Source organism: Nerophis lumbriciformis, linkage group LG29 (assembly GCF_033978685.3).
Source record: "Nerophis lumbriciformis linkage group LG29, RoL_Nlum_v2.1, whole genome shotgun sequence".
Lineage (NCBI taxonomy): Eukaryota > Metazoa > Chordata > Actinopteri > Syngnathiformes > Syngnathidae > Nerophis > Nerophis lumbriciformis.
In genome coordinates this window covers 24,907,501-24,926,940 of record NC_084576.2, presented here as the reverse complement: position 1 = coordinate 24,926,940, position 19,440 = coordinate 24,907,501, and the positions used below count along the sequence as shown (strand labels likewise).

Below are 19,440 nucleotides of genomic sequence, written 5' to 3'. Positions count from 1 at the left end.
ATCTCGCGGTTGTTTAGCACATCACAAGCTAAAAAAAACTAGTTATTTATCTCGTTGCCTTTACTGTTATAATGTATATAATAATATTATATATAAATGTCACAATACAACAATAATGCGACAGGAGGCTTACAATAACCACGCATACATTTAAGTGACGATTTTAGTTGGAATTCGGACATATTGTTCCAGTGGTTGTACAACGCTACAACAATCTAATAACATTAACTTAGAAGAGACGAAGTCCACATTTAACGTTTTTAACTCAAGTTTAGAAGCCAAAAGCGACGAAACACAAACTTGATCGAAGCCACTTCCTGTTTGGGATAGTGACGTCAAATGCGTGGATCAACATCCGCTTCCGGTGACAAATTAATGACCATACAAAAAATAATAATAAGAACAATAACAATAATGACCCTATTATTAATTATTATATTGTTGCTATAAGGCATGATTGTATGTGTTAAATATAATTTGTGTGTTGTTCTTGTAATTTCATCGTTATAAAACAAAGTTGTTGGGTTTTTTTTGTTTCTTTTTATTGAACAACAAACATACATTTATAATTCACTCAACAGTCAAGGTACTTTCAACAACAAGGAAAGAAAACAAAAGGAAATACATATAAAGTATTAAATATTAATAAATAATAATAATTTAAAAAATGTAATTAAAAAAAGACAAAAAGGGCTGCCTAAATCACTTTAAATGTTCTTAACAAAGATATCAATTTAAGGGCTTTTGTACTCTTAATGTATATATATATATATATATATATATATATATATATATATATATATATATATATATATATATATATATATATATATATATATATATATATATATATATACATATATATATATATATATATATATATATGTATATATATATATATATATATATATATACACATATATATATATATATATATATACATATATATATGTATATATATATATATATATATATATATATATATATATATATATATATATATATATATATATATATATATATATATATATATATATATATATATATATATATATATGGGTTATACTTGTATAGCGCTTTTCTACCTTCAAGGTACTCAAAGCGCTTTGACAGTATTTCCACATATATATAGATGAAATACTTGACTTGGTGAATTCTAACTGTAAATATACTCCTCCCCTCTTAACCACGCCCCCAACCACGCCCCCGCCCCACCCCCACCCCCCAACTCCCGAAATCGGAGGTCTCAAGGTTGGCAAGTATGCAGTTGTTTATTAAAAAAAAACAAAAAACAAATTTGATCTCTTTTATAGTGAAAGGGCGTGAGGAAAGAACGTCACTTCCGCGCAGCTGATCGTGACGTCACTCTCCAACATGGCGGACTGGAACGGAGGTAACAGTGTTTGTTTTGACACGTCAATTGCAAACTTTGCTAGTGAAAATAACGAACTAACGACACCGAAATTGTCGCGTTTCGTCGTTTTAGTCTTTAAGGAGAAGCTGGTGATTAGAGTTGTTTCGTATTTTGGACCGCGCGGTGCCGAAAATGAGACTCGGAAGCTTTGCTAGCAGGCTAAGTTGTTAATAGTTTGATGTTTTGAAAACTTGTCTCTTGTCTTCCTTTGACATTATTTTAAAGTTAAAGTACCCCTGATAGTCGGAGGTGGGTAGAGTAGCCAGAAATTGTACTCAAGTAAGAGTACTGTTACTTTAGAGATGTATTACTCAAGTAAAAGTAAGGAGTAGTCACCCAAATATTTACTTGAGTACAAGTAAAAAGTATGTTGTGAAAAAACTACTCAAGTACTGAGTAACTGATGAGTAACCTGTTCGTTTAATGATGACGGCAACAAATAATGCTCTAAAACATAAAAATAGCAATGAGCAAATTCAGAGCCAGTGTTTTTCAACCTTTTTTGAGCCAAGACGCATTTTTTTCATTAAAAAAAATACGGAGGCACACCACCAGCCGAAAAGGTTAAAAAATGAAACTCCACCAGGTTGTCATGCCTTATTTTGAGTGTGTTGTTGTTTCCTGTGTGTCGTGCTTTAGTTTCTGTCTTGCGCTGTTAATTTGGTGACCCTTCCTGTTTGCCTTCCTTTGAGTGCTATTGCCCACACCTGCTTTGTTTTTGCAATCAAGACTATTTCAGTTGTGCGTATGCTGTCCTTCTTTGTGGGGACATTGTTGATTGTCATGTCATTTACGGATGTACTTTGTGGACGCCGTCGCCCTGCTCCGCCCTCCTGTAAGTTTTTGCTGTCGTCCAGCATTCTGTTTTTGTTTACTTTGTAGCCAGTTCAGTTTTACTTTTGTTTTGCATAGCCATCCCTATGCTTCAGTGCCTTTTCCTAGTGGGACTTGCCTTTTGTTCATCCATCCATCCATTTTCTACCGCTTATTCCCTTTTGGGGTCGCGGGGGGCGCTGGAGCCTATCTCAGCTACAATCGGGCGGAAGGCGGGGTACACCCTGGACAAGTCGCCACCTCATCGCAGGGCCAACACAGATAGACAGACAACATTCACACTCACATCCATACACTAGGGCCAATTTAGTGTTGCCAATCAACCTATCCCCAGGTGCATGTCTTTGGAGGTGGGAGGAAGCCGGAGTACCCGGAGGGAACCCACGCAGTCACGGGAAGACATGCAAACTCCACACAGAAAGATCCCAAGACTACTCAGGACCTTCGTATTGTGAGGCAGATGCACTAACCCCTCTTCCACCGTGCTGCCCCGCCTTTTGTTCATTTTTGGTTTAAGCGTTACATACCCCAAAAGGGACAAGCGGTAGAAAATGGATGGATGGATACTTTTTACATGCCAAAAAAGGTTGAAAAACACTGCACTAGACAACGGCACATTATTATAATTATTGATTTGCAAAAAATATTTGGCCCTGCGATGAGGTGGCGACTTGTCCAGGGTATACACCACCTTCTGCCCGAATGCAGGCTCCAGCACCCCCCCGCTACCCCAAAAAGGGACAAGCGGTAGAAAATGGACGGATTTTTTGGACCAATTAGGTGAAGTTGCATAACTTACCACGGCACACCAGACAATATCTCACGGAACACTAGTGTGCCGCGGCACAGTGGTTGAAAAACACTGTCTTAAGCAACTAAAACAATAATATATATTAGATAATAATACATTAACATTAAAAAAAAATTAAGGCAAATTGAGCCACAATAACTTAACAGCACCATAGGCTCAGTAAGCAGAGATTACAAAGAAAAATAACAAGTTAGCCTTTACGCAAACCATAAACTGATAGGTGTGGGCTGCACCTGGGAACACACTTTTGATTGGTGTTTGTGTGCATGCGTGTGTGTGTGTGTGTGTATCTATCTCTGTCTGTCTATGAGGCTGCAGTGCGTTAAAGGGGAACATTATCACAATTTCAGAAGGGTTAAAACCATTAAAAATCAGTTCTCGGTGGCTTATTTTATTTTTCGAAGTTTTTTTCAAAATTTTACCCATCACGCAATATTCCTAAAAAAAGTTTCAAAGTGCCTGATTTTAACCATCGTTATATACACCCGTCCATTTTCCTGTGACGTCACACAGTGATGCCAACACAAACAAACATGGCGCATAGAACAGCAAGCTATAGCGACATTAGCTCGGATTCAGACTCGGATTTCAGCGGCTTAAGCGATTCAACAGATTACGCATGTATTGAAACGGATGGTTGTAGTGTGGAGGCAGGTAGCGAAAACGAAATTGAAGAAGAAACTGAAGCTATCGGTTTGAACCGTATGCAAGCGAAACCGACGAAAACGACACGACAGCCAGCGACACGGGAGAAAGCGAGGACGAATTCGGCGATCGCCTTCTAACCAACGATTGGTATGCGTTTGTTTGGCATTAAATGAAACTAACAACTATGAACTAGGTTTATAGCATATGAAATACATTTGGCAACAACATGCACTTTGAGAGTGCAGACAGACCAATTTTCATCAATTCATATATTCTGTAGACATACCCTCATCCGCTATCTTTTCCTGAAAGCTGATCTGTCCAGTTTTGGAGTTGATGTCAGCAGGCCAGGGAAGCTAGGGTCGATATTCTTCTCTTGATCATCTTCGGTGGCATAAGGGATGGTGTGAGCCAAGACATCCAGGGGGTTTAGCTCACTCGTCTGCGGAAACAAACTGCCGCCATTGCTTGCCGTGCTACCGAGGTCCTTTGTCCCTGAATTGCTCACACACTCCGGCAGATTCAATGGGGGTCTGGCGGCAGATTTCTTTGACTTTATCGTTGGAAATGCATCTGCTTTGAGTGTCGCAGGATATCCACACATTCTTGCCATCTCCGTCATAGCATAGCTTTTGTCGGTAAAGTGTGCGGAACAAACGTCCAATTTCTTGCCACTTTCGCATCTTTGGGCCACTGGTGCAACTTGAATCCGTCCCTGTTCGTGTTGTTACACCCTCCGACAACACACCGACGAGGCATGATGTCTCCAAGGTACGGAAAACAGTCGAAAAAAACGGAAAATAACAGAGCTGATTTGACTCGGTGTTTGAGAAAATGGCGGATTCCATGAGCGAATAATAGAAAGGCGTTTAATTCGCCAAAATTCACCCATTTAGAGTTCGGAAATCGGTAAAAAAAATATATGGTCTTTTTTCTGCAACATCAAGGTATATATTGACGCTTACATAGGTCTGGTGATAATGTTCCCCTTTAATAAAGGTCCCCACACGATGTACATTTGACAGTGATTCATAGCAGGGAAGCTAACATCAAACTACGGTGACCGCCAAAATATCTACTAACGTTACTTACCGCGATGTGCTTCCTCAAATTTGACGTTGAGTTCATGTAAGCTTAAACGTGTTGTTTTGCCGCTGAAAGGCGGTCACCGCCTGGCTCTGTTTGATTGGTGAAACGGAGTCAAAACGTCACCAGTGACTGCATGTGATTGGTGAAACGCAGGCATGCGATAGATCCTACCTTGAAGGTCTGCCTGACAAACCAAAACAAACAAAGCGTGCATTAACAGATCGATAAAAATCAGTAGCGAGCTGAATGTAGATAAATGGAGCGGAGTAAAAGTAGTGTTTCTTCTCTATAAATATACCATACTTGCCAACCTTGAGACCTCCGATTTCGGGAGATGGTGGGGGTGGGGGTGTGTGGTCCCGGGGGGGCGTGGTTGGGGGCGTGGTTAAGAGGGGAGGAGTATATTTACAGCTAGAATTCACCAAGTCAAGTATTTCATATATATATATATATATATATATATATATATAAGAAATACTTGACTTTCAGTGAATTCTAGCTCTATATATATATATATATATATATATATATAAATAAGAAAAATATTTACATTTCAGTGTTCATTTATTTACGCATATACACACACATAACACTCATCTACTCATTGTTGAGTTAAGGGTTGAATTGTCCATCCTTGTTCTATTCTCTGTCACTATTTTTCTAACCATGCTGAACACCCTCTCTGATGATGCATTCTGCTTCGTCTCCTTGTGTGCGCAGTTGTGCACTGCACTCTCTAAAAGCCCGAGATGTTATTGTCACATATGCATGTACAGTAGATGGCAGTTTTGTCCTGTTTAAGAGTGTCACAACATTGCTGTTTACGGCAGACAAACTGCTTTACGGACGTGAAAACAGGCTGTCGACACGTCACTCAGGTCCGCATGAATTTCGGGAGATTTTCGGGAGAAAATTTGTCCCGGTAGGTTTTTGGGAGAGGCGCTGAATTTCGGGAGTCTCCCGGAAAATCCGGGAGGGTTGGCAAGTATGAAATATACTCAAGTAAAAGTAAAAGTATGTTGCATTAAAACTACTCTTAGAAGTACAATTGATCCCAAAAGTTACTCAAGTAGATGTAACGGAGTAAATGTAGCGCGTTACTACCCACCTCTGATGATAGTCACACACACACACACACACACACACTAGGTGTGGTGAAATTACTCTCTGCGTTTGACCCATCCCCTTGTTCCACCCCCTGGAAGGGGAGGGGAGCAGTGAGCAGCAGCAGTGGCCACGCTCGACAATCATTTTGGTGGTTTATTTGAATACACTGTCAAACACTCAACTGTTTTTTTTGTATTGCTCTTTCTGGTAGTATTTTAACAGCGACCATATTGTGGCAGAATTTTAGTTTAGTTTATTAAGGATCCCCATTAGTCTACACCGCAGTGGAGACTATTCTTCCTGGGGGTCCAGGCAAAAAAACATCACACGATCACAAAACAAAAGATTACAATGCAGTACAACATGATCAAATAATAAAATGTTGTAATACAAAAAATAGCAACAACAAAGAACCAAAAAAAACTAATAACTTCGAGTTTACATAATAATGTTCATATCAAATATAAATATATATATGTATTAGAGATGCGCGGTTTGTGGACACAACCGCGGAGTCCGCGGATAATCCGCGGGTCGGGCGGGTGAAATTAAAAAAAATTAGATTTTAAATAGATTCAGGCGGGTGGCGGTTAAACCAATTCGGAAATATATATACATAGTTAAATGTTGTTACCCACATACGAAAAACGAGCAGCACTCTTTGAAACAGGCAATTATTTATCAGGCACTGCACTGCAGCACACCACCACACAACACAACAGAAGAAGAAAACAAAAAAGATGGCAACGTTTTTTTTATATTCGCGATATACTACTATGTGTGAATAATTATTTGGCCTCGCTTTCAAGTGAAGCGCATCTCCGATTGGCGACAATGTAAGGCTATTTAGCCTGCTTTGTTTGTCGCGACCGTCTATTTTCATTATAATTCAAGTTTGATGATAAAGTGCAGTCTGATGGGTTTGATTTCCCCCCTTCAGCTATTTGCCTTGGCCAATAAGTTGCAGGTAATTTATTATTATTATTTATTTAAATTATTTTTGTTTAAATAGAGATGACATACATATGTTATTGTATAATTTAAGTTTGTGCGCGTGATTGACAGCTTAAGGCTTATGAGGCACATTTTTTTTTCTTTTTTTTCTTTCAACTTAAAAACGTATGAGCCTATGCCTAGAACATAGGCTATGTGTTTATCTTTATTTTCCTGCCTGTCGTTGACAATGGAGATTGTCTGATATTTTGTCATGGCTGCAGATAAATCAATAAAAGGTTCATCTTTGTCGCGAAATTGTTCACTACACTGTGCACCCCGCCCTCGTCCCTATTTGAGCATTATAACGTTAACAAGTTAATATTCATTGAAATAAATTCAGAACATTTTTTTTACCGAATGAAAATATAGGCCTAGTCTTTCTAAAACATTTTTTTAACTTCTTAAAAGCCTCGTTCTGCTTGCTGCAACTGCGCACACAAAGTGTGAGGAACGCACTCCTGATCTGAGGGCATTGGCAACAATAGTCAACACTTTCTTAATGGAAATGACAATAATATTATATAATGATAAATAATATTATCACGCATTAATATCTCTTAGCCACTAATGCGTGGCCAAGAGATATTAATTTGTGTGTGATGATACCGGGTAGAAGGAGACGGCACTGAGACAGGGAGCACGTTTAGCCTGGGGCGTATTTATTCAAAAGGGAATTATATATATCTCTATATATATATATATATATATATATATATATCTCTCTCTCTCTCTCGCATATATATATATATATATATATATATATATATATATATATATATATATATATATATATATATATATATATATATATTAGATGTGTATGTAACCAAACAGGAAATGGGTGTCAGACTATGTGTGGAATTTAACTGGAGGGTTTTACCGTAAGTGTTGGAGGTGCGTGTTGAGAGGAGCGGTGCTGTCAGACAAGGGCGAGGCAGGCAGGGTTTGTCCAGGGGCGGAAGCGTGGTCGGGAGGCAGGAGGAGGATCTCTGGTGGCGGTTGTTTAAGTAGTCGTCCCTCTCATCAGTGTCGGGTGTGTTGATTGAAGATGGAGCGCAGCTGCCTGCAGCAGTTTGAGTGACGCGCGCGCGAGCGCGCTTGGAGGTGCGCTCAGCGCGGCTCCCAGATGATTGCGCACTGGTGTGCGTCTGGGCCGTGACAGCGTGGCACGCATTGAATGTCTCTGCTACATTGGATCAGTCTCCTTTCTTTAACAGGCAAAAGCTTTATAACCTCACTAATGCCTTGCATCGTCTATATTAGATATATAGCAACGGGCGGGTGCGGGCGGGTGTGGTTTTGATAAAATGTTGGTTCGGGTGAATGGCGGATGGTTGACGACTTTTGTGATGCGGTTGCGGATGAAATAATTGCCTATCCGCGAATCTCTAATATATATATTGTTTTTTTTTTGCAAAAATAAAACAAATAACCAATGGCCTAAAATATACACATTCGTGTACCAAAGACAAACAGTAAGTGACGAAAAAGTACCATCCATCCATTTTCTACTGCTTGTCCCATAATAAATAAAATAGTCAATAATCAATAAAAACCAGTCATGACATTAGGTACAATCTAGAATGATCTCTTTCTGCAATACTTCTCCTCTCAGTCTATTCTTAAAACCCGCTATGCTGGCGATTGATACCAGATATTCTGGAAGTTGATTCCAGTAAGTGATTGCCCTATACCAGGGGTCGGCAACCCAAAATGTTGAAAGAGCCATATTCGACCAAAAATACCAAAAAATTAAAAGCCTTATATAAGTCTTATAATGAAAGCAACACATTATGTAAGTGTTTATCCATCCATCCATTTGCTGGAGCCTATCTCAGTTTATATTAGCTATTAACTATCAAAATGACTGTGTCGCAGGCTGACGCAAATCTTTGTTGATAGAAATGTTGAAATGTAATATTTATTGTACCAATTTTTGTAACATTGGAAAACATTAGTAAAACGGAGGCTTCTTGGAGGGTGAGATAACTCCTGGAATTGACTGGCTTAGATGTGTGTCCAAGTTGAAGGAAACGGCAGGCTGTCTTCTTCTAATAGACTTATTGCATTCTTTGCAAGCTGGGTAACGTTTGCTGTGGTCTGGAACAACATGGCACACTAACAACTATCAGACATGTAGCCATTATTACATACAGATAATGTGTCATGAAACATGCAAATATAAACTAAATACACCAAGGACATAAATAAAGGACATTAAATTAACCAAATATAGCTACAAACGAGACATAATGATGCAATATGTACATACAGCTAGCCTAAATAGCATGTTAGCATCGATTAGCATGCAGTCATGCAGTGACCAAATATGGCTGATTAGCACTCCACACACGTTAATAACATCAACCAAGCTTACCTGTGTGCATTCACGCACAGTATAAAACGTTTGTTGGACAAAACGAGACAAAGAATGAGTGGCATAAAACATGTCTTACTGTGTCAGAGTCGGAGAAAGTTAAACATGTAAACAAACTGCGGTGCGTTCAAGGACCGCCGAAATTAGTAGGACAAAACGGCGCTAGCCAAATCCTCTCATCAGTGAAGCATGTTTATTATAAACAGTGGGATTTCTAACAATTAGGAAGGTTTGTGTCATGTTTGCTCTCTAACAGAAACAATATTAAAACAAACATTTTATTTAATTTCCACCATCTTTTCCATTTTCATACATTTTTGAAAAAGCTCCAGGGAGTCACCAGGGCGCCGCTAAAGAGCCGAATGCGGCTCAAGAGCCGCGGGTTGCCGACCCCAGCCCTATACATAACAGAAGTGTTAACCATATGTCATATGTTTGATATTTCTATCCTTGCAGGCCGTGGATCCGTGGAAGACATGCTGGATGTCGAGAATAAACGTCTGTCCGAGAACCTAGCCACCAAAGTCTCCAGGCTGAAATCTGTAAGTCACAACAAGCCAAATAAAGAAATCAGTAAATAATAGTAAATCAATCCTCAATGATTCCTGAGACACGTTGAGTGCTGAAGAGTGTGTTGGATGAACACATATTTTTGGTGGGTAATCGTCCCTCGTTTGTTAATCGGTTCCAGGTAGGGGTGGGTACCGGATTTGGTACTTTTTTTTCCCGGCACGGACTGAATCCCGCCAGTCCGACGGGGCACCGATTCGCGTAAAATCTAATGGTGCCACGTGTCGGTACCTGGACACACTTTGGAACTTGGCGATCACTCCAGCAGCACTGAGAGCCGACTCGGCCAAACGACCTCTAGGTCAGGGGTGTCAAACTAATTTTCATTGAGGGCCACGTCGCAGTAATGGCTGCTTTCAGAGGGCCGCTTTTTTTTAAATGTATTTACATTATTCCTGCGGGTAATAACCTGTGATTAATCAGGATTAATGTAAAACTTGCTTTAAAATCATAAATAAAGGTGACAAGCAGATATTTAACTATTTGTTTTTATCTCACAAAAACAGTTGTGCAATACAGTATATAATAATAAAATTGGCATGATCAGATCATCCATCCATCCATCCATTTCCTACCGCTTGTCCCTTTTTGGATATATTAAAGTTTAAAATATGCATTTTTTTGTCTGTCAAAATTGAAAGAACGAATGCATTTAGTAAAAAAAAAAAAAGTATTTTATTAATCCCATTTTTTAAATGAGGGATTTTTAATAATAATATCCTATGATCTAATAATAAAATCCTAATAATATTGGCATGATCAGATAATATTAAAGTTTAAAATATGCATTTTTTTGTCTGTCAAAATTGAAAGAACGAATGCATTTTTAGTTAAAAAAAATAAAAATAAAAAAAAATATTTATTATATCCCATTTTTTAAATGAGGAATTTCTAACAATAATATCCTATAATCTAATAATACAATCCTAATAATATTGGCATGATCAGATAATATTAAAGTTTAAAATATGCAATTTTTTTGTCTGTCAAAAGTGAAAGAACGAATGCATTTTTAGTAAAAAAAAAAAAAGTATTTATTATATCCCATTTTTTAAATGAGGGATTTCTAATAATAATATCCTATAATCTAATAATACAATCCTAATAATATTGGCATGATCAGATAATATTAAAGTTTAAAATATGCATTTTTTTTGTCTGTCAAAAGTGAAAGAACGAATGCATTTTTAGTAAAAAAAAAAAAAATTCCCATTTCCCATTTTTCAAATGAGGGATTTCTAATAATAATATCTTATAATCCAGTGGTCCCCAATCACCGGGTCGCGGCCCGGTACCGGTCGGTGGACCGATTGGTACCGGGCCGCACAAGAAAAAAAAAAAGTTTTTTGTTTTTTTAATTAAATCAACATAAAAAACACAATATATACATTATATATCAATATAGATCAATACAGTCTGCAGAGATACAATCCGTAAGTTAAAGTTAAAGTACCAATGATTGTCACACACACTAGGTGTGGCGAAATTATTCTCTGCATTTGACCCATCACCCTTGATCACCCCCCTGGGAGGTGAGGGGAGCAGTGAGCAGCAGCGGTGGCCGCGCCCGGGAATCATTTTTGGTGATTTAACCCCCCAATTCCAACCCTTGATGCTGAGTGCCAAGCAGGGAGGTAATGGGTCCCATTTTTTATAGTCTTTGGTATGACTCGGCCGGGGTTTGAACTCACAACCTACCGATCTCAGGGCGGACACTCCAACCACTAAGCACACATGATTGTATTTTTTTATGACAAAAAAAAACCAATAAAAAAAAACAACCACCCCCCCCGACCCCAGTCCGTGGGACAAATTTTCAAGCGTCGACCAAAAAGGTTAGGGACCACTGCTATAATCTAATAATGACATCCTAATAATATTGGCATGATCAGATAATATTAAAGTTTAAAATATGCATTTTTTTGTCTGTCAAAATTAAAAGAACGAATGCATTTAGTAAAAAAAAAAAAAAAGTATTTTATTGAAACCCAATTTTCAAATGAGAGATTTCTAATCACTGCTATGTTGGAATTCTTATTAATATTGATACTGTTGTTGATATCATTCATTTTTGTTTGACTACTTTTGGATTGTTGATTGAATGTGTGGCGCCAGAGGCCTCAGACTGTTGAACAACTTAAGCCATACTTGCCAACCCTCCCGGATTTTCCGGGAGACTCCCGAAATTCAGCGCCTCTCCCGAAAACCTCCCGGGACAAATTTTCTCCCGAAATTCAGGCGGAGCTGGAGGCCACGCCCCCTCCAGCTCTATGCGGACCTGAGTGACGTGTTGACAGCCTGTTCACACGTCCGCTTTCCCACAATATAAACAGCTAATGATCGAGGGCGAGTTCTTGGTTTCTTATGTGGGTTAATTGTTAGGCAGTTTCATTAACATCCTCCCAGCGCGGTAACAACACACAACAACAGCAGTCAAGTTTTCGTCTACCGTAAAGCAGTTAGTCTGCCGTAAACAGCAATGTTGTGACACTTTTAAACAGGACAATACTGCCATCTACTGTACATGCATATGTGACCCACCCATAATGTGTCACATTTTTGTGTTGATTTATTTATTTTATTTTGTGGTTTGAATTCGTTTTTGGAGCTGTCATTTCACATTTATCAGTATTCACATTGGTCAGTAGGGGGCAGTAGGGCGTTTCTTCCCAATTGAATGCTATCACCTGCAGACCGGAAGTGTCTTGTCATTCTGATGAGCGCGACCAGTCTGTGAACAATTGAAACGTCCTGTGTGCTTTTTCCTCCTGTATAACAGGTTAGTTTTGGTGAATCAACTCACTGAATAATATCCATGTGATCTTTATAAGTTTAAGTACACATTCTGATGGTGGAGCCTAACTCTAAAGTGTTTGTGAGTTGTAGTTTGTATTTGTGAATGAATCCAGTGCACCGCTGCAGTAATCAATACAAAAAGGCGACGTGAGTGCGCAATGTTTATATAGGAACTTCTGATCCTAATTCAGACTCCCAAATTAGAGCTCCCGTTTTCTTATTGATTTTATAATGTATATTTGTATAATGTGTGTGTTCTGAAATAGTGACAGAGAATAGAACAAGGATGGACAATTCAACCCTTAACTCAACAATGAGTAGATGAGTGTTATGTGTGTGTATATGTGTAAATAAATGTACACTGAAATTCAAGTATTTCTTTTATTTATTTATATATATATTTATATAGAGCTAGAATTCACTGAAAGTCAAGTATTTCTTATATATATATATATATATATATATATATATATATATATATATATATATATATATATATATATATATATATATATATATATATATATCTTAACCACGCCCCCAACCACACCCCCCACCCCCCACCTCCCGAAATCGGAGGTCTCAAGGTTGGCAAGTGTGACTTAAGCTGTACATCAAGCAAGAATGGGAAAGAATTCCACCTGAAAAGCTTCAAAAATGTGTCTCCTCAGTTCCCAAATGTTTACTGAGTGTTGTTAAAAGGAAAGGCCATGTAACACAGTGGTAAAAATGCCTCTGTGACAACTTTTTTGCAATGTGCTGCAGCCATTAAATTCCAAGTTAATGATTATTTGCAAAAAAAAAAAAAGTTTCTCATTGTGAACATTAAATATATTGTCTTTGCAGTCCATTCAAATGAATATAAGTTGTAAAGGATTTTCAAATCATTGTATTCTGTTTTTATTTACCATTTACACAATGTGCCAACTTCACTGGTTTTGCATGTGCTGACACTGTAAATTTCTCTTCTTGACTAATGCAACTTCCGGTCAACAAAGTTTGATTGAAAATACACACTTCTCAAAGACGTATTACCTGCCCTGACCACATGATGGCGGCATATACACATGTAACATTGTTAATTAAATGAGTGACAGAGTGAACTGATTGTTTTGTAATGTGAGGTCTGTTTACCCACGTGGTTCTGTGACAGCTGGCGTACGAGATCGACAGAGAGGCCGAAGACCAGAATGAGTATTTGGACGGCATGGTGAGTTCATACGACATGGTCGACTCTAGACCTGGGCCGACGTCCGATGAGTCTGCGGCTGCAGGCGTAGGTACTACACGCGCACATAAACTGCGTTCGCCGACGGGTCCCGATGACCTGGACTCGGTCCACTGGTGACCACACATTGTTTTCAATATTCAGTCAGTTGCATCAACACAAGGACGTATACTTCCAGAGGCTTCCTGGGTTGTGGTGGACACAGTCACCGCGCACGTTGTTGGATGGCGTGAAAGACGAGAACCGCGATTGTTCTTTGGGCTTTGATAGTGAGTCGAGGGAGTTTCGCAAGGTTTGGCTGACCTTTCCTGGTCTGTATCTGTTAACTCTTGTCTCTTTCTTGGTCTTCTTCGGAGTCCTTCAACCATCAACACTATTGCCAGTCTATTACTCATCTCAAAAAGCCTCGGTCTTGCTCCTCCCCCTTTTTCACCTCTTTAGCATGTTAAACGACAGGATATCATACGTCACCTTGAAGGTTACTCAAAGGTTTCAACATCCGCTTAGTCATTGTTCAGGTTCAGCTTAACGACCGTATTTTCTGAACTATACAGCATACTTGCCAACCCTCCCGATTTTTCGGGGGGACTCCCGAATTTCAGTGCCCCTCCCGAAAATCTCCCGGGGCAACCATTCTCCCGATTTTCACCCGGACAACAATATTAAGGGCTTTAGCGTCCTCTACAACCTGTCGACGCGTCTGCTTTTTCACCATACGAACAGCGTGCCGGCCCAGTCACATGTATGAGGCTTTTGCAGACACACACGAGTGACTGCAAGACATACTTGATCAACAGCCATACAGGTCACACTGAAGGGTGGCCGTATAAACAACTTTAACACTCTTACAAATATGCGCCACACTTTGAACCCACACCAAACAAGAATGACAAACACGTTTCGGGAGAACATCCGCACCATAACACAACATAAACACAACGGAACAAATACCCAGAATCCCTTGCATCCCCTAAAATATACATCCCACCTCAACCCCGCCCCCGACACCTCAACACCCCCCCCCACCCCCAAGTGGGGCGAGGGTCACCACTTTGTGAACAAATGCGTGAGCAAATTGTCCAACAGTTTAAGAACAACATTTCTCAACGAGCTATTGCAAGGAATTTAGGGATTTCACCATCTACGGTCTGTAATATCATCAAAAGGTTCGGAGAATCTGGAGAAATCACTGCACGTAACATTGAATGCCCGTGAATTTGGATCCCTCAGGCGGTACTGCATCAAAGAGCGACATCAGTGTGTAAAGGATATCACCACATGGGCTCAGGAACACTTCAGAAAACCACTGTCAGTAACTACAGTTGGTCGCTACATCTGTAAGTGCAAGTTAAAACTCTACTTTACAAGGCGAAAGCCATTTATCAACAACACCCAGAAACGCCGCCAGCTTCGCTCGGCCCGAGCACATCTAAGATGGACTGATGCAAAGTGTAAAAGTGTTCTGTGGTCTGACGAGTGCACATTTCAAATTGTTTTTGGGAACTGTGGACGCCGTGTCCTCCGGAACAAAGAGAAAAGACAGAACCTATTGTATTGCTATTTTATTGTTATCGTTTTATTCATGTTACGTCACTAAAATATAGACCGTTGTTTACTTGATAATATTAATGATTTATTTCATCTGTTTGGTCTCAAAATAATGTTGACGATAATATCGGTAATAATTCATTAAATATATCGTCCAGCAGAAAGTGTTATCGGCCCGGGTCTAGTTCTCATTCAGTCCACCACCCAGTTGATGATCGGTCCAAGGTTAAGAACCTCCTCCTCTCCCTGCAGGACTCCAACTTCCTGAGCGCCACCGGCCTGCTGAGCGGCAGCGTCAAGCGTTTCTCCACCATGGTGCGCTCCAGTCGGGACAACCGCCGCATCCTCTGCTACGTCTCCGTGGGCCTGGTCCTGGCCTTCTTCCTGCTCTACTACCTGGTCTCCAGGATCCAGCGCTGACGTTCTGGACCGTATCAGCCAGCATCCACTGGGACTCGAGAACATCATGTCTGCGAGACTTTGCACCAGGACGACAGGAAAGGGATGTAGAAGTGACCAGCAGGGGGCGTAGGAGCAGCTTGAAACCAAAAATCCAACTTCCTTGCGCTGTAAGTGCATCAGAAGAGCTCGGTGTATGCGGGGAATTGGGGTATGACGTTTTTAATGGGGAAAGACGTCAATGTCTCTTGTTTTCATGCTAGCATTTTGAATATGAAATGCCATTAGTAACTAAACGTGTTAAAGTTCAAAGGAAGGACAATTATGGTTTATTAGACTTTGCTGGTGACTCAAAGATCAAGTGAATCGTATTTTGGAAATAATTTAATTCTAAGTTATGTCAAAGTTGTAGAAGAGTTGCCCTACATATGTTAGCTTGTAGCTCTTCTTAGCATACACACCAGTTTAACTGCAAAGACTCATTGGTACATATTTCTCTTTTGGTATTGTTTGTTCATGCTTATGATTTTTACTTTCACCTTTCTCAATATTTCCAGGGAACAATAATGCGTTTTTTCTGCTTTATGTTACTTTGTAGCAGGGGTGTCCAAACTTTTTACACAGAAATCTAAGAATCTGGGGACCATTTTCATATGTTTTATATTCAAAATCAATACTCATATATATATATATATATATATATATATATATATACACACACACACATAGGGTTAAGCGGTAGAAAATGAATTAATGGATATACATAATATAAACATATATATTCACACACGCACACACACACACATATATATAAATATATATATATATATACACATACATGCATACACACATATATGTATATATATGTATGTATATATATATATATATATATATATATATATATATATATATATATATATATGTATATATGTATATACATACACACATAGGGTTAGCGGTAGAAAATGGATGAATGGAGATATGCATATATATATATGCACATGTAGGGTTAAGCTGTAGAAAATGAATGGATGGCTATACATATATATATATACAGTATAGATACACATATATATTCACATACATATGTATGTGTGTATATATACAGTATATATATATTTGTTTGTTTGTTGTTGTTGTTTTTTACTTCTAGGGCTCCCCTCAAGTTTGGTCCCGGGGACCTGGAAGGGTATCAGTCATAAAAAGTAATTCATTTATTTTGTCTTATTTATTAAACACTTACATCTCCAGCTCAACTTCACATTTATCTGTTGAGATCAAGTTTTTTTTCTTTCTGTGTTATGGTCTTATATCAATTTATTTATTTTTTTACAGCAAAAACAAAATATGCAATATTTTCCCCACAAAAAATGTTCAAAGTAGAATATTAGTGTCAATAAATAGGTCAATAATTCATAACAACATTGATTTCAATGTATTTATTTATTTTAGCAAAAAGAATTGTATATGTATAAAATCCCACACAATTTATTGGGGATCCAAAAAGATCCCTCTCATAAAAATGTGGAGAAAAAAAAGTTATACCTTTTTTATTTTTTATTTTTTATTGTTATTTTTATTTTATTTTTACTTGTAATGCTTTAGTCTCTAGATCAGCTTTAGATCTATCAGGTTAAAGTTTGACTTGTTTTTGTTTTTTATGTCCTTTTAGTCAGAGATAGGAAAAAACACAGTGGGTATTTCATCCCTACAAGCCTGTTTCGCAGGTTTCCCTGCTCTTCAGGGGATTTTAGGGAATATATATATGTATATGTTATTTAGTTTTTCATGTGTTTTGTCAAATAAAACTTTTGTTTTTATGGCAAAAACTAAAAATATGCAAGATTTGCCCCAAAAATATTTTTAAGTGTAATATTTGATGGGAAGGCACTGGAGCCTTAAATATGTCAATAATTATGAACAACATTGATTTTACTTCATTATTACTTTTGACAAATGACAGTTTTAAAGAGCTTTGTGTTATTGGAGTCAACAATGCACCTTTTTTTGTTGTTACATTTTACCCGTTTGTTTTATTACACTTTTTTATGTTTTGTTTTTTTAATAGTATTTGTAGAATGCAACGCGGGGCCACACTTTGGACACACATGGCATATACTTTTACTTCTACGAATGCAATAAATCATTTTAAATGGGACCAAAAATGATTTATTTTTTTCACATTTAGCATTGCGTTTCAATTTTCGTACATTTTGCCCCAGAGTCCCTATAAACTGGTCGTTTCTGGGGGCGTTCCCAGATTGCGTTTGAAACCACGCCCATCTTAGAAAAAAGTATCAAATGTATCTTTTCAAAAATGTACTTTTGAAATATAAAGGTCGCGTTTGTATTTCAGGTGTAAAAACTATGACGTAACCTGCACGCTTTTTTCTTTTGGCCTTCGTGGAACGCTTCGGCTGCACTCGTGTGCACTCGGCTTTGTCCGGCGCGAAGACTTGTAGCAAAACAAAGCACGAGGGGAGGCCATTCTTTCTTCGGCGGCTCTTTCGTTTGAAAGGACAACAGTCTGTGTTACACTCGGGTGTGTTTCTTTGTGTTGCCGCGTCTTCTCGTGCCCCGCACTCTTGTGCTCGCCGTCCCGTGACTCTTCGGGTCAATTCGGCTGTTGTCGTTCGCCGGAGGAATGGACGAGACGGAGTCGGCGACGAAGGCGCTCGGGCTGCATGAACCGCCCATCGTCGGCGAGCCCTCGGCGGTGGGCTCGGATACCGAGTCGGACGCCGAAGTTGCCACTATGGCGGTGATGGCGGCGCCGGGAAACATCGACCTGGAAGCCGAGTGCCTGCCGAACTCCGACGAGGCCGAGTCGGCTTTTGCAGGCAAGGCGGGATTTAAGCTAGCAAGCGGGCCAAAACTCTACAGTATTCTTCTATATTTCTATTTTAAACACATTTTAGGGTACATTTGATATATTTAAACCTACTAACGTAGCTTTTCTCACATCGAACGTCCGTTACTCAAACATTTGCACAAGCACGCCATTCTGTTGGAAGAGTCTCCAAACTTCATTCACTTTGTTCAATATTTTAACTTAGCACCAATTTAACTGCTCGGAACCAAAACTAAAGTAACAAAAAGTGCACATATTTCAACATTACACGACATGGACAGTTGGTCGGCATCAACAAAAATGTGATTATTTACGTTGTTTATATGATATTGATTGAAAATAGCAAGATAGTTGTATTCTACTCAACTGCGACCCCGGAAGGGACAAGCGGTAGGAAATAATGGCTGTTTTAACACCTTTTCCAACAAAATAATATATCTAATTTCTCTCTTTTACTATATTTAGTATTTTGTTCATACAGGGGTTTTGTGGGGCATACTTGTGAGAACGTTAGCATGCTAACGTTTTTTTTTTGCTAGCTTTTTAGCCAATTTTGTTTTTATTAAACAGCAAACATACATTTATAATTCACTCAACAGTCAAGGCACTTTCAAAAACAAGGAAAGAAAACAAAAGCACATACAGATAGAGTATTAAATATTAATAAATAATACAAATTTAAAAAAGACAAAAAAAGGCTACCTAAAGGACAATTATGTATGTTTGAAGCTAAAAATCATGAATTTTGATACTTGGCGCCATCTTGGAAGGA

At 38.7% G+C, this 19,440-nt stretch overlaps 2 protein-coding genes across 4 annotated transcripts in view; both read left to right on the top strand.

The window, feature by feature from the left end:
* Window positions 1–1,321: 1,321 nt before the first annotated feature.
* On the top strand, window positions 1,322–17,376 carry bet1l (Bet1 golgi vesicular membrane trafficking protein-like). 2 transcript variants are annotated; one of them, XR_009810453.1, is made up of 5 exons: window positions 1,322–1,393; window positions 9,733–9,818; window positions 13,796–13,852; window positions 15,671–15,987; window positions 16,971–17,376. XR_009810453.1 is itself a non-coding variant. In XM_061924315.1 (4 exons), the coding sequence occupies exons 1-4, from the start codon at window positions 1,375–1,377 to the stop codon at window positions 15,836–15,838; spliced, it is 330 nt and encodes a 109-aa protein (XP_061780299.1). In that variant the 5' UTR covers window positions 1,322–1,374; the 3' UTR covers window positions 15,839–16,400. The 2 variants fall into 2 exon arrangements, 1 of the variants encoding a protein (XP_061780299.1); XM_061924315.1 differs by lacking the exon at window positions 16,971–17,376 and having other exon boundaries at window positions 15,671–16,400.
* Window positions 17,377–18,253: 877 nt separating this feature from the next.
* Window positions 18,254–19,440, top strand: part of deaf1 (DEAF1 transcription factor) — a 25,020-nt gene continuing 23,833 nt past the window's right edge. For both annotated transcript variants that reach the window (XM_061924646.2, XM_061924644.2), the window contains exon 1: window positions 18,254–18,657. In XM_061924646.2, the coding sequence (XP_061780630.1) occupies window positions 18,462–18,657 (196 nt within the window). In that variant the 5' untranslated portion in view covers window positions 18,254–18,461. The remainder of the gene's footprint in view (window positions 18,658–19,440) is intronic.

Excerpts from the sequence above, each read along its gene's own strand:
- bet1l (XM_061924315.1), top strand. Across the intron at positions 9,819-13,795 it reads AAGTCTCCAGGCTGAAATCT|CTGGCGTACGAGATCGACAG; the intron begins GTAAGTCACAAC and ends GTTCTGTGACAG. Across the intron at positions 13,853-15,670 it reads ATGAGTATTTGGACGGCATG|GACTCCAACTTCCTGAGCGC; the intron begins GTGAGTTCATAC and ends CTCTCCCTGCAG.